The 15,278-nt window shown below is 32.6% G+C and overlaps 1 protein-coding gene across 1 annotated transcript in view; it reads right to left on the bottom strand.

Annotated features, from left to right (window-relative positions):
- Nucleotides 1–1,076: 1,076 nt before the first annotated feature.
- Nucleotides 1,077–15,278, bottom strand: part of LOC132553593 (calbindin-32-like) — a 64,139-nt gene continuing 49,937 nt past the window's right edge. The window contains exons 5-14 of the mRNA XM_060217849.1: nucleotides 14,477–14,533; nucleotides 14,028–14,111; nucleotides 13,409–13,464; nucleotides 13,077–13,122; nucleotides 10,288–10,302; nucleotides 9,209–9,220; nucleotides 4,466–4,522; nucleotides 3,889–3,960; nucleotides 3,589–3,609; nucleotides 1,077–1,229 (exon numbers count right to left, since the gene is read on the bottom strand). Coding sequence (XP_060073832.1) covers nucleotides 1,077–1,229; nucleotides 3,589–3,609; nucleotides 3,889–3,960; nucleotides 4,466–4,522; nucleotides 9,209–9,220; nucleotides 10,288–10,302; nucleotides 13,077–13,122; nucleotides 13,409–13,464; nucleotides 14,028–14,111; nucleotides 14,477–14,533 — 573 coding nt within the window. The remainder of the gene's footprint in view (nucleotides 1,230–3,588; nucleotides 3,610–3,888; nucleotides 3,961–4,465; nucleotides 4,523–9,208; nucleotides 9,221–10,287; nucleotides 10,303–13,076; nucleotides 13,123–13,408; nucleotides 13,465–14,027; nucleotides 14,112–14,476; nucleotides 14,534–15,278) is intronic.

Raw genomic sequence — 15,278 nt, 5'->3', positions numbered from 1 at the left:
TAGAAGTAAGAAATAGTTAAGATTTATTCCACTGCATTACAGTGACGTGATTCTATAACCAAAATTAAATAAATCATAGTGAACTGGGGAAAGTTAGTATTTAGAATCATTTTAAGTACATTGTGCCATCAATCCCATTTTCTAATTAAGGTCATTTGGGATATCAAATACAAAGAAAAAAGAGATGTCGACAAAACAAAACCCTCTAATATTCCCTTGAAAAGTAGAAGTGATCTTTCTTTGTACCCCAGTCTAGGTAAACTTTTCCTGCTGAGAAAGCAAACATATCTAATACTTGAGCCATATTTTGTATAGAAATTGTTCCATTTCAAACGGCATTATCGACACAAACTTGAGCGACACGGACATTCATATGGTAAAGTATAGGTGATTTTTTATAATCTAAAACAATTCATAAATATAATATTTTGAATATACAAACAAAGAGGAATGTTCAAAAAGAGATTGAAAATTTTAAACAAGATAATAATTCATTGTAAGCATTATATTTACATCACTTGGAACCAATACAAAAGACATATCCATGCCAAATTGCAATCATAGCCGTACATATTCACGTCCATATGGGAGATAAGGCTGAAATTAAAACTGTCCAATATCGGGAGACGACGCTGGAAATACTTAATGCATTATAAAAACATGGATAAGTGATATTACAAGCTATTAACATAAACATTGAAACGAAATATTTCATAACATATAATTTGACCGTATAGATATACAAAGTAATTAATACAGCTGATATATAAGTCATTGCTAGTCAAGGTCACTAATTGTATCACTCGTACTAAGTATATACTGACATCACGAATGTAGGAACACAACAAAACAAAATAAATTACCTTTAAGGGTTTTTCATACTCAACAGTCAAAACATGTAACCTTTCCGGCATTTTCATTGGTCTTCATTATCTGTTAACATAAATATTATGGCAAATATTTGCCTCAGATTCACACTCTCTCGTTTGCAAATACAGTGGCTTTCCTTATATACGAATTAGATACGACAGAAGACATGTTAGTGACCCTGACTTGTGGGTTCTTTGAAATACATGCTAGACTTTGGCACATTCCGTTTCACTGGAAGACCTGTTATATGACATGAGGACCATGGTCAGTTCGTCAAGGTTGATTTTCCCGTCATGATTAAGATCACACTTATCCAAAAGAATCTTCTTGCACTCATTTAGATCCTCTTCGTCATAGTCCTGATGCAAATAATGTGAGCATGTCAGTTAATTGTGAAAAAAGAACATACCTTTGAATCAGATACTATGCCGATTTATGATCTAAGCTGCATTATATAGCTAGCTCGTCTTTCAAAGTGAAGAAATGAGGAAGGCAATGTAAGAAATCAAACTCGGAAACACTTGATGTAAAAATATCTAATTTTATAATATTTTCAAAGGAATGATAGTTACACGTGAATATAGAAACAGCCATTTTGATGAAAAGCGCTACCTTATATATATATGAAACTGTTTTCTAATGCTTGACTCTATGCAACGAAGGTAGGTAAAGAAATCAAGGATACACAATACAAGTTATTTTATTACCATTAATCAGTTTTTTCGCAAAACGTGTACTTGAGTCTATTACATTATTTAAATAAAATTATGGATAATTGGAAAGGTATTATGGTTGGAAGTTATAAAGGTTTTATTGTACTGAGAGCAGTGCAAGTATTCTCGGTGTTCTTTGTTGACTCACAATAGGCAGTCCGTTAATAGTTATTACACAGTTTTTTAACAACGTCAAAAACAAAATGTGGAGGTGCAATGAAAACTTTGTACATTGTTTTTCATAAAATTAGGTAATCGTTTTAATCTATTTATTGGAAATGCCTTATAAATATTTTGAGGGGGGGGGGGGGGGGGGGGGGGGGGGGGGAGGTGCGATGAAAAGTGAACATGAAATAATGAGTCAGTAACTTGTTTGCTTTGGTTTTACGAGTGCAACATTTTCGCAACAGCTAGTGTCATATGAGGGAGGCTGTCAGGAGGGACACCAAAAATTCGGAAATAAAGCACAGATAGAAAGTGTTGCTAGGCAGTAAAGTAAAGATCAATATCCAAAACTGTTCCAATGAAGGCAGCAGAGCTATCTAGGTCACTTTAACGTTCCCATGGTAGGAGACACGGACAAAGAATGGGTTTGCAATGGATCGAAATTTTGTCGCCTGTTACGATGATGCAGTGGAATACAGCATACCATATTCCACTACAACGTCATTTTCAAGTCGTGGATATTTCAACATATATCAAGCAATATATTCTGGTACCACTATCATTTGTAAACCACCGGAAATAAATGTTTACTACCCCGATTGCCTTATCATTTAGTTTATGTGATTAATGATACAATATCATCCATCCAGTGCGTTACCATGTAGTCAGTATCATGGGTATTACAATGGCGACGAATCATCGTGAAAATAATTGTTGCATTTGACGGTACAGTCAGTAATGAATTATTTATTTTAGACTTGTTATAATCGGCATAAGACAGAAACGCAGGTTAATGACGGAGATACCTGAACTAGGTTTGTGACATCTTTCCTACAATATTGTACGGAAGCGTATTAGTGCAACTTTCAAACTTTTTTATTTTATGTTTTACACTCATTAATCTGTATATTTTACACAATTATCTGTAAATATTAATAAAAAAGGGTAACATAACTTTTAATTGCCTTCATATCATAACTCACAATAGAGACCATAGAAAATCAATACGGATGTAGGTATATGTTATAAAAATTCCACATTGAACTTAGTTGATATCTCTTCACTAAAATTTTGGAAGTGTTAGAAAATGTTAGTAAATGTACACGATTATTTTGCGCATTGCGATAGCAGGGGATACGAAGGAGGGATAATAGCCCTTGATGAACAATTGTTAGTAAAACGGAAAACATGAATTATGTTGCATAGTAAATGATAACAAAATCTCTGTTCTGTTGCCTATCTGAATTGCCATATGTAAGAAATACGAAAATATCACTGAAGAGTCACTTCTCTTGCACAGTGCCATTTGGTATTTTAATCTCTTTGTATATGCTTTCTAGCAAAACGAGGAATGTCATGCGGTTGTGTGGTAGAGTCAGTTGTGTTGTCCCTCAAAATGTCAAAATCTTGCTAACCTTATCAATATACCAGGGGACAGTACGTAACTTTACTGAAACGTATTTCTTAAGAAATGAATTAAATCAGAGTTGGAGGATCTGAAAACTAGGTGGTGTACATTTCTATTTGTAACAATGAACCATTCTAACCCCTATATTGTGTGGAAGCGTTTCCCACCAGCGAATAAAATTGTTGAATGATGTGATTATATGAATCAGCATACTTTGATGAAATAGACGTGGTTTTAATATTTCTAGATTTGTAAACACTGATCCAAGGGGGCCCGATTCCACACAAATTATAATTCAATGAACGCAGTAAACGTATGATCTTTCATTTTATTTCACACATGCGAATCCCTATAGAAATGAAAGATGATACAGTTACGGTGTTCATAGTAAACACCTGTTCCCCACATAAAAATGATCGTTGAAAGTCATACCTTTGAGCCAGCTGTCTTTCCCTGAACAGTAATGATAATTGATGAATGAACAGGTTAATTGGTTATTTAACAATGTTTGTCGTTTAAACGTCAAACTTTTCTTGTTGTTTCAGTCATTAAATTTTTTGACATTCAGCACCACGTTCTGAACAATCTGATAGCTTTCACAATTACGTTTATATAGAAAAGGTACTGATATTTGTCCCGAGTAAATTTTACAGAATTATTCGTAATCGATTTGGAAAGTGTCAATGTCAAAGTAATTATGCTATATATGAAATAGAATTCAAATACAAATACCTCTTCTACGAGTTCCATTAGGTCTTTAAGGAAGCCATTCAACTCCTCATTTTCTATCGAGCCATTTCCATCCTGTTGATAAGAAACAAATAGCATGTCATCAACCATTTTGAATCTCCCGGATTACCCATTTGAAATTAATTGGCATGCTGTGCCTCTAGATTGATACATTTACCCAGTGGACTGTAAGCCTGGACATAAACTGCTAGTTCATCTTTTGAACCATTAAATGGATGACACATATATCTACACAAAGGTCATGGACCTTTGTTGTTCTTCAATATTTCCAATGTTAATTATGTAAATTCAATGACCTTTTTTATCAGTTTTTCAGGACAGGTTTAGCGTATCCTTTTCGCAATGATAATAACATACAATGTAACCTCATATAATCAGGAACGTCCAATACGCTTTAAATGAATACACAGCCTATGTGGATACAACACAGAGGTTGCAGCAGTTCAAACGTACGACTTAAAAAAACCTTTGCCATTTGTAACCAATTTTTATAACCTGCATAATATTATAATAGTGGTTTCATGCTTGTTATCCAATGTTAAAATCACAACATACATACCCTGTCGTAGAGGCTGAACACTCGCTTAATGTCATCGTCCGTCATTTTGTTTGCACTCTGTGAAAAAAGAGTTCTGACAAATGCAAGTTATCAGATACTATTTTCTGTAAAACCGTTAACCTGATTTTATGATGTCTTAATAGCCAATGGTGTCATATGCCTATTGATTCATCTAACAAAACGTTGCAAAATCATATAATTATTTTTATCATAAAGTCGAAAACGAATATCACGGTCAACACATTAACCGAGATAAAGTTAATGGTCTATAACACGTGCGTTTTGTCGTGAATAGTTCATTCGATGGCAATGCAAAATACACATCAAAACATTTTCAAATTCATATCGCAATTATTGAGTCTTGTAACATTATTTATAAAACAAATCATAATGTATCACTCATTAGTATCACTTCGATAACATCTTTGAAGTTAGATATATGTAACATATTAATATCACTCCTGGCACTCACAAAACACTCTATATCATTAAAAAAATTATAAAACGAATGAAAAGGCATTTCTAATTTTAATCCAAGTAAGTAGATAAATTACTTGTAGTACTTCTGATATCTATATAACTTACTTTGAAAATATATCAATTACAATAACTTCAAACACAAACATGGATAGATTTTATTCAAATTAACGAAGATATTGAATAACTATCGTCATGTATGTATAGATAAATCCAACAAGGCAGTAACTGATATTGCTTCAAAGATTTCTTAATAGAACTCAAAATAGTAAATGATTAAATGATTATTTCTAATGGAGGATTTCATTACGCTGTAGTTAAAAGACAAGTACTAGTAAATATAACTACTGTTATACTACTGATATATATGAGATACCGTAAAACTACAATAATCAGGTCATTGTCAAAAGATTAACAATTTGATTTGAACGTGAAATATACACAATCCATTCTCATAAATTCTACTCAAATAAGTAGGTATGAAATCTAACTGTTCAGCGATGGTAAATGTTTAAAATATATTGGATTATAATTGCATATGTAATATTCAACATTAACGCAATGATTGAATTAATGTCTTTAGAAGAACAATGAAAGTGCATGAAGCGTTTTCCATAAACAGTAATATTATCTACGTGAATACGTTTAATGTTAAACTTTATACATATCTGATAATTGAAATATCGCTACGCTAAGATTACATATTCAATAAAAACAACTATTCTTGGTGATCTAAACAGGACAATCGACTACAAACGAAAAGAAATTATATATATAAAAAAAATTAAAGCAAACGTTGAAGTTGGAGATGTGTCAGAAAGTATGAAACTAGTAGGTAACAAAGCAATTATCAACAATGATAAATCATTTAGCATCATTAAAAGCTAACTTCAACGTTCAGATACCTACTATCATGAAGTATGAGTCGAGCATAATGTGTATCAAATGGACATATAATGTTGCATGGTCTTGTTTCACACACGTATATGTGCTGTAGGACATCACTTTTATTACACGATCATGCGTTATGTAACAAACGCCATGTACTAGGTGAGGAGTAATATGAACGCAAAAAGTAACTCTGGACGTCATTTACATATGAATGTGTACTGGTACAAAATTTGATGAAACTGTGTCTATGATACAGCGTTGCGGGATTAATTTCTATTGCTGTTAAAAGAAGGCCTTCATATTTTGAAATGATGTTGGCTTTCCAACTTCACGTTTTTATGTAATATGATAATTACATGAACCAACCAAAGTTTTAGGTCTTGGTTTCATTAACTCTTATACAAGGTTAAATCAATGAACAATCTGCTAATTTGTTAAATGGCTATCAATAAGAAAGGCAATACCAGCGTGTGGTCTACAGATAAGGTATAACTCTCGGCAATGACCCATTCTGAACCAATAAAGATATTCCTTGCGTTTTTATATCGCTTCCTATACCACGATGGGGTAATATATTCTTATCTTATATTGCTCCAGCTTTCTGGTGCTCAAGGTGTGTATTGATTTAAAATAAGATCGTATCGAGACTTGATATCAAGATAATGTCATAAGTCTGTTCATTAAATGACCATAAAAATGATACTACAGACCTACCAATGGAGGGTCAAATACACTACGAAGCAAATACAGGTTTGTTTATTTGAGAAACTATAGTATTGTTTTTAGGATAGGAGTAAATTTGTAAGTTTCTAGTTTCTTTCTACCTTAAGCTGCTTCCCATCTTCGGAACGTTAATCAATCGAATAGTTGATGGTTATTAGCAAAATGCTTACAATATGACAAAGCAAATGGACCTTAACAGAGTGCCCATGAAACGACAAGTACACTATGAACATGTTAATGTGTACATGAACTATCCATGGCAGAGTGATTAAATGTTCCGAATGTTGTTAAAATTGTTTCCATTCTAACTTCTTTTGCTGCAAGTGAGACTAGGCAGTGAAATCACTAATCATACTGTCATTAATGTATCAGAAATCAAGTGAAATATATTATATTTACGTTCATTAGTAAGCCTACGAAGGTAATAGATATAGAGCAGAAACACACTTGGTTTGTTTGTCTGTTTAGGGCTTTGGATTCCTGATAACAAATTATGAGGATGTGGCGAGTGTATTTTCTGTGGATGTTCGTACTATTTAACCCATGGACACTCGTTAACCTTCTTTTGTGTGCTACTGTATCTAATTATTGAGACTTTAATATTCTGTTATAAGTACTTAACTGTATCTGATTGCGTAACGTAATACATGTGGTTTTTACAATACTGTATCAATGTAGTCACCATTGGGCAAAATAGGTTAGGATTTTAATATAAGATATGGAAAGTTATTGAAGCCTTCGTAAATGACCTTCAGTAGAATACTAGTAGGTAAATGTTACTCTCTTGAAGAGCTGTAAAACCGTAAAGCCTTAGGATTAAGTCCGCTTGTAACATGTATCAAATGTGTGTCATATCAAGTGAGTAGTTGAACAGCTCAAAGAAAGAACAAGAACAAAAAGCTCGTTTCATTAAAGTAATAACTATCTTCAAAGTGGTTGCGTTAATTGTTCATTTGATTTCCATTTAACTCCATAATCTAAGGCATCTCATAGATTCATGCATCATATCCGAGTAAAATTGATTCACTTCTTACTGTACAAAATCATCTAATAATATAAACACGGACAATAGATATGATCTTTCCAAATTTTGACAGAAAAATATTTTCAAGGCATGACTAATTAAGTCTAATATTGCAAGAAATGTGCTTGAGATTGTATAATATGAGAAAGAGAGAAAGAGATAGATTGATGTTGAGTTCATGCTCCATGCCATGCGATGCTAGTACATGTTGTTGAAACTTATACGTAAGTGAAGGGGATTACATCGTTCTTCATCTGAAATGTAGACATATCTATGAGTAAATTCTTCATCTGAAATGTAGACATATCTATGAGTAAATTCTTGATCTGATAAGAAGACATATCTATGAGTAAATTCTTCATCTGATATGTAGACATATCTATGAGTAAATTCTTCATCTGATAAGAAGACATATTTATGATGTGTCTTCATTGTGACACTTCGACCAAAAACGTACAAAATAAGTCATAAAGCTTAAAACGAAAAAATGTTTTTATGGACAAGTAAAAGGTAGTGATTAAATATAATGTGACAATTGATTTCTTTCTCTTAGCACGTTTGAGAGAACCATCATCTTTACTTTAATTGCTAAGTGATAAACGTGATATTGGTATTGATCGAGATATTAGAATGAAAGATGATACATGATGATTTTTTACGGGGATGCACTCAATCATGACAAAAGTTTCAATTGTGTGTCCTTAAAAGCATTATGATGGCGATTTCAATAACTTTGACGTGTCTCCATATTACCGGAAGATCGGGTGATATGTGTGATGTACATCGCGTATTTTGCGGAATATTGCAGCTATCTTTTTTTTTTATCTTTTATCTCTTTTGAAGAGTTCAGTTTTAGTTGAAATAACGCTAATGTTAATATCATGTTATTATTGCATGACAGACTATATGATATGATTTTACACTTTATGAATATATTTAGTACTGCAGGTTATAAGAGAATGCACTGAAGTTTAGCATATTTACATCGTATTATGCCTACTACATATTTCATGCATCTTATTAAATCTCATTAGCATACCCATACATAGCATCATATTCAAACAGTAGTAGTTCATAAAATAACATCTTATAATTTGAACGAATGATATCGAAACATCAATTAATTTTCAGAATTAAAATGAACATTCCAGACATCACAGCTATTTTATCTACTTGTCAGCATCTACGCAATATGCAAACAAACACAGAGCAAAATTCTATAAATGAGAATACAAAAATAAACATAATAAAAAATTTGTTTATCTATTTCTATTTGGAAAATAAAAAAAAATCTACACTAAAATATCAAACAACATGACACTGTTGTGTGTACCAACAGAATTAGTGCATACAATTTGGGACATTTGTATCATTAATAAAGTTCTATTGAACTAGGCAACTGGAAAAATATATCAGCACAATAAACAGTCAAAATTGAAAACTGGTATTAATAACTATAAATCTAGACAAAAACTATTAGAACAGCCTCGAGTGTTTGTTACTCTCAAGCGCGGACTATATTTGAAGTCCTATTTTAAAAATGCGCTAAATAGAGCTGAAAAGCATAGAAACTACAAAGAACAAGAAAAGACATGCACATCTGTGGAACAAAACGAAAACAGACTCACTATCGCTAGCGTCTTTAATGGATCCGGCAGTGACGTTCAATTTTATAATATTGCAAAAAGAAAATACAAAACGGTCTTAATCATAATAAAAAGGTCTTAAGCGTTGATTACAGAAGTGATCTCTTATTAATTATAGTTGATAACCCACCGGAATCACTTTTTGAGAAAGTCATTAGTTATTACTTGATAATATTAATACATTTGTTTTGAACCTTACTTAGCAAATTAATCAACCTAATAGATATAATCTTCTCACTAATCCCTGCGTTGTCCTTATCTTAACAGTTGTACGACAAGCACACATACCTTCCATTTTTTAATTATCATCTCATTTATTTGTAAAAATAATTATCATATGAATGAAGCTTCACGAGTCTGCGTGTAAATCTGTTCATATTTTACCCTTGTTCTCTTGAATTGAGTTTATGATCATGTTGACATTACGATATTTTCTTGTTCTACTGATACCATTTAAAACATTGCTACTTTATATGGAAATAAACCTGAATCTACAATGTGGCTTACCATGCGTTTCAGAATAGTTATTTGAAGTTGAAGTAGTTACCGTTACGACTGTTTAGTACAATTGGTAAAGTGTAGGTTTTCTCAAATATATGATTAAAAGGAAGACGTAAAGATGATTCGATGAAGGTCGTATTCTCCAGTTCCCTGAAGATATATATTCACGACAGGAAACTTTCTTTTAACTGCTCATATTTTTCGGAACAAACTAATAATTGGGAAAAGAACTAGAGCTAAAATGTTAACAAAAGCTGATGTAACTTTTTTTAAAGACCCGTATTTACCATGGCATTAAATAGGCCGCTGAATTAGATATGGATTAATGATTTTACATGAAAATAATACTACGAGGATGGTGATGTTCTCGAAAAATTTTTCATTTCAAAGATATAAATATGAACTTTCTAAAATGGTCAGTATGTGTACTTGCAGTAATCAATACTCTGTTTTTGTTATTGTATAAATATTGATATGCCAGGTGGAATTATCATAATAAAACATGCTTCAGAACAAAGAAATCATGTGAGCGTGAGAGAAAACAAATACATTCGCCATACCTTATGGATGTTTCGCTATCATAAATAAATGGAAAACCAGAATCTGTAGCATTCTATCCAACATGCTCTCTATACTATTGAAGCTTAAGTAATCAATAACCAAACGAACAAATACAGTAATGGACTTTGCGATAGGTATATTCTTGTAAGTGAATCAGCTCATTGTATACTACAATGTTACATTTTATTAGCCTATTGTCCTAATATAATGTAATATAAACATCATATATGATCGGTAATTATAACTTATTAGCTTTCAAGTGTCTTTGCCACCTGACTAGTGTACAAGTACCATTTCTCAATAAATGTAAATAGGGAGTACATATGTTTCTTGATCATCTTTTAGTCTACTTGCGTCTAAAACATTACAATCAGATGATCACCTATCAAAATGGTCCGTTAGAGTAATCCTAGTTTATTGTACTATTGAAACATACCGTTAAGCGGGAATCATGTTATGCAAGGTACGAGCAAGAGAATGTAGTTTAAACACCCAGCACCAAGAGATAAAGGAGACCATCACCAATGGTGTAACATGATATCAAAATACATATACTGATTCTGTACTGTGTTCATAAATGATCTAATCATTACAGACATAATGTATTTGCACTGAAAATTTAGATATATGTGGCTTGACATCTTTCCTAGCTTTTCATAGCTATTTCAAAATCGTAATGATGCAATATATTTTACAAGCCGCGCTTTATAAAATATGTACGCATGTTACTGAATTTCAAACAGATTTACAATTAAAAGGACAGTACAAAAGACACCTTTCGAATGAATGGCAGCTTTCGATATAAATTTTGATTTAGATGCAGCAAAGCCAAAAATGAAATAAACTGCATCATACAGCTGTTTTGTCCATCAATGATTCGTCAGTGATGTTAACAAGCTTCAAAACAAAATGAAATACACCTTTGTAAAGGCATGTGTAACATGGTAACGAAATATGACATATACATTATGTAGGATATATTGAGGATAAAGTAGCAAGGCTATATATCATATATAATATTTTATTAGCAAATGGTTTGATTATATGTCAAGGTAGGTTGCAATGGCATTTACGATAGTTCGTGAACTATATATATTGTGAAGTTATGATACCGATATATGTATAATGCATATGATAGTACGCGGGGTAATGGTAACCATTCAACACAAGTGATGGAAACATATTATCGACAAGTCAAATAGGTACTCTGGTGTGACACATATAAAATGTTGTGGAATTATGGTTGTTTTTCATTCTACATAAAAAAACAATATAAAGGACATAAATAACAACTGTATACCCTTGATTGATATTCCAACAGAGTATGCTTTACTTCTGTTTGAAATGACATAATTTGTAGAATCCGTGTTTTATTCAGCAATACATGGGCATTTTCTTGTTTTTTTTATTTGACCCAACACCTCTATCGTATTCACACGATAATATAAATATTTACTAGACATTTCCCCGAATATCCTTTTGACTTTTATAAAACATGGTTTGAAGTAATATGGAGTAATATGCAGGAAGGCAAGCTTTATTATGCGGAATGGAAAGGTTTATCAAGAAGCCGTTTATGGATATTAAGGTGGATAGTATGGTTACCCCTTGTTGTATACAATCCATTCTTACACAGGTATTATCTGTTAGCATAGCGTATGCCCTTGGTTTAAAGTATTTCTGTAAATTAAATGGTACTCTTCTGTATAAAGAATGTTTATAGTATGCATAATTACGTTTATTACTATTATTCATAATGGGCTGCCTTGAATTATGTTTAATGAGAAAATGCTAAACACCAATTTCCTTAACATTATTATGAGATATACAGAGGGTATTTAATGATTTCCCGTTTACATCACATATTTTTCATGTGTATGATATATCTCTTTATCTTTTCTCTCATGAAAAGTACCAAGATATTCTGTCATACTCGTGAAATGTATATGATATTAAACAGGTAATCATAAAAACTTTCTGTTTATTACATTTTCAAAAGAAAAACTGAACGAAAAAAAGAGGCCGATTCAAACAAAAATAAAGCGGCATTAAAAAATATCAGCGTGTTCCTGACGTCAGGATTTACGCTAGACAACACGAGGATGCCATTTGGAATAGAGTGCTTTATATTGTATTCTACTATTTTATGCTGTCATGTGCTAGACGAATCACTTTCAAACTGTTTAATATGCCAAATTTGAGAAAATAACGTAAATGAACATGGGAATTACTTGATGGAAATTTAATTAATTCAAATATCGCTTCATTTTCGTTCGAACAGAAACATCGGCAAATGTTAATACAATGGCTAGAAAACACAGTTCTGGTTGGTCAAAACTACGAAAGTTATATCATTACTAATGATCATGATTTATTTTACCGTAAATATAGTGATGATATAAGTTTTTTTTTAATAAAATAGATAAATTCATATAATACAAGGTCCAAAATGTAACAAATCTCTCAAATATATTCTAAAGCCTACATCACTGTTTATAGGCATCGATACCAATAGATAAATGTAATTACTTTTATTGATTGAGGAAAAAAATTCTTTTATATACACTGTATGATTCCACTGGATTTAAACATATACAGAAGAAAGACATGCTGATCGCAATGAAATGTGGAATATCACCTACTGCGCTAATTTACTACAACTTAATGATCGCCAAGCTCAGCCCAAACTCTGTGTCATCTTAATTACTACTTTTGCTATGGCCTACCATACACACCACACTCTATTCAAGCACAGCATTGACCGATAACTGACACTGTTTATACATACCTTAAACACTGGTCTACAGAGAAAGTTTTCCCGCACAGGGAGAAGTCTAAACAAAAGAATTATGAAGTCTATGTTAAACAAAAACAATAAAGAAATTGCCTCCATGTAGGAAAAATCTGATCTCCTTAAGAATCATGAAACTTTACAACGTATTCCTGATAATAAACTGATGTCTTACATATCATGGCAGTACATACAGGTATTATTTGTTTACAGATAAATACCACCTAATGTTGTAAAATCACAAACCATTTCATTGTCATATATAGATTACTAATACCAAAGTGACGAGAAGCGGTTTATATCCTTATGACCCATATCGATCAACTTACTTTGCCATCTCACTAAGCTGAAGTTTTCCGTCTTTGTTGCGGTCGAAGAGTTGGAGCTAAATAACAGAGAAAATATCTATGCAGTTACTCATGAAAAGACATGTTAGGTCCGTGTAGTTTTACACCTTTTTACGTAAGAGTGTTTCCGTTGGCACGTTAATGGCAACTGCTGATACCTCTTCATTTTGTTGCTTTGACACAATTTAGTCAAATGCAAAGCAGCCAATATTGCGTGTTTGTGACAGGACACATGAGTGAAAGATGTAAACTATTAAGCAAATTGTCTGTACCCTTACTTTACCTTAATATCAAAACATTTATGTATGAGTATACATGATCAAATAGTAGTTGGGCTCCAACACTATCAGTTATAACATGGAACATATTAAATTGTACAAATTCTCAAGGATTACGATGTAGAGCTATTGGTATCTCATTGGAATGGAATAGATAACTGTTCCACAGCATATCGTGATCATTGAAAGAATCATCAAGGACTTGGGATGAATACCGCAGTCCCCGAACATATCGTGATACATAAAAGACTTGTACCACCTCCGCGGATTTTATAAATGATTGCACGGTATGACCTTTATTATAAAGGACAGGTTATACATACCACAGTACCAGTGTAAATTGTGAGTTGTTCCTCAGTGATGGTATTCTCACGCTTCTTCTGTTTCAACAAGTGTCGCAGAAAATTCTGTTTGCAAGAATTTATTTAGAACACTTAATTACGCTTTAAAATGGTACTGGCAAAGAAACGTCCCTGCAGAATTTTTTTTATGTTTCCATATAACCAGGCATTGCCCTACATCCATTCATTACTTCATTTTGACTAACATTATTAGGCCAAATTGCGTTGCATCCTACAAATCAAGGACACTCATAACTTTAATTGATTTAATTATCAATTCAGATGGTAATTAGCCACAATTGCAACTGTTGCAATAAATTTTGTTCCTTATTAATAAAACGAATTATCTGTTTCCTATAAGAGGATTTATTTCATTGCTGCCGTGCAGTTTTATTAACTCCAGATTTATTGTCAATAGTTTCTCCTCTTACCTTTAGTTCGTCAGCTTCGATAAACCCGCTGTGGTCTGTATCGAACTCTCGCCATACCTATAAAAAGTAAGTGGACAATAATTTAATACCAAAATGGTTTTTACTCAGTGATAACCTTGTAACAAACCATGAATGAAGTGGGCAATAAACAGTGGCAAATTCGCTTGTAAATCTCTGTGTGTCTTACCGTATTTTTACTGAATATCATTTTCTGGCTACCACTTCATTGTTTGTAAGCATATTTGTGAGATTATTCGTGGGTTTAAGTTTTCAAAGTAATAATTCGATTTAAAGTTTAATACATCGTGAGTATGAGCCATATGAATGTACTTGGACAACCTCAGGCTGTTACAGTAACTGTTACGTGGTATTGCGATGAATCATAGGAGTACCGGAACAACGAAAACACATGTTAACAAGTCCAAATTAAAAAAAAAGATAGATGAAACCAGACAAAATGAAAACAAATGAAAGATTCACACAAAGACCACATTCTCCAGTACATGGAGAATAGGACCATGCATTCTGGAAGGGTAATCGTCTTCAGTTTAATGAACATGTTTCACAGTTAATAGTGGGCGACATTGTGGTTAAGCCTCGGACTGCCAACGAATAAGCAACAGACAGCCGCACTGTCCCTTACTAGAGCTATACGATAGGTAGTTCACATGCGGTTAAACACATTTTTATGCACAACGCTAGTCATTATATATATACCTATATAGATATACTGATGTGACACAGGCTGGTATAGATGTACCTAGTACAATATCGGGGATAATTCTGAGTAGTTTATGTCAGT

This window comes from Ylistrum balloti, unplaced genomic scaffold (genome assembly GCF_031769215.1).
Source record: "Ylistrum balloti isolate Yb309-2 unplaced genomic scaffold, AGI_CSIRO_Ybal_v1 Utg370338, whole genome shotgun sequence".
Classification (NCBI taxonomy): domain Eukaryota; kingdom Metazoa; phylum Mollusca; class Bivalvia; order Pectinida; family Pectinidae; genus Ylistrum; species Ylistrum balloti.
The sequence above is the reverse complement of the archived record's forward strand: the minus strand, read 5'-3'. Positions and strand labels throughout refer to the sequence as shown.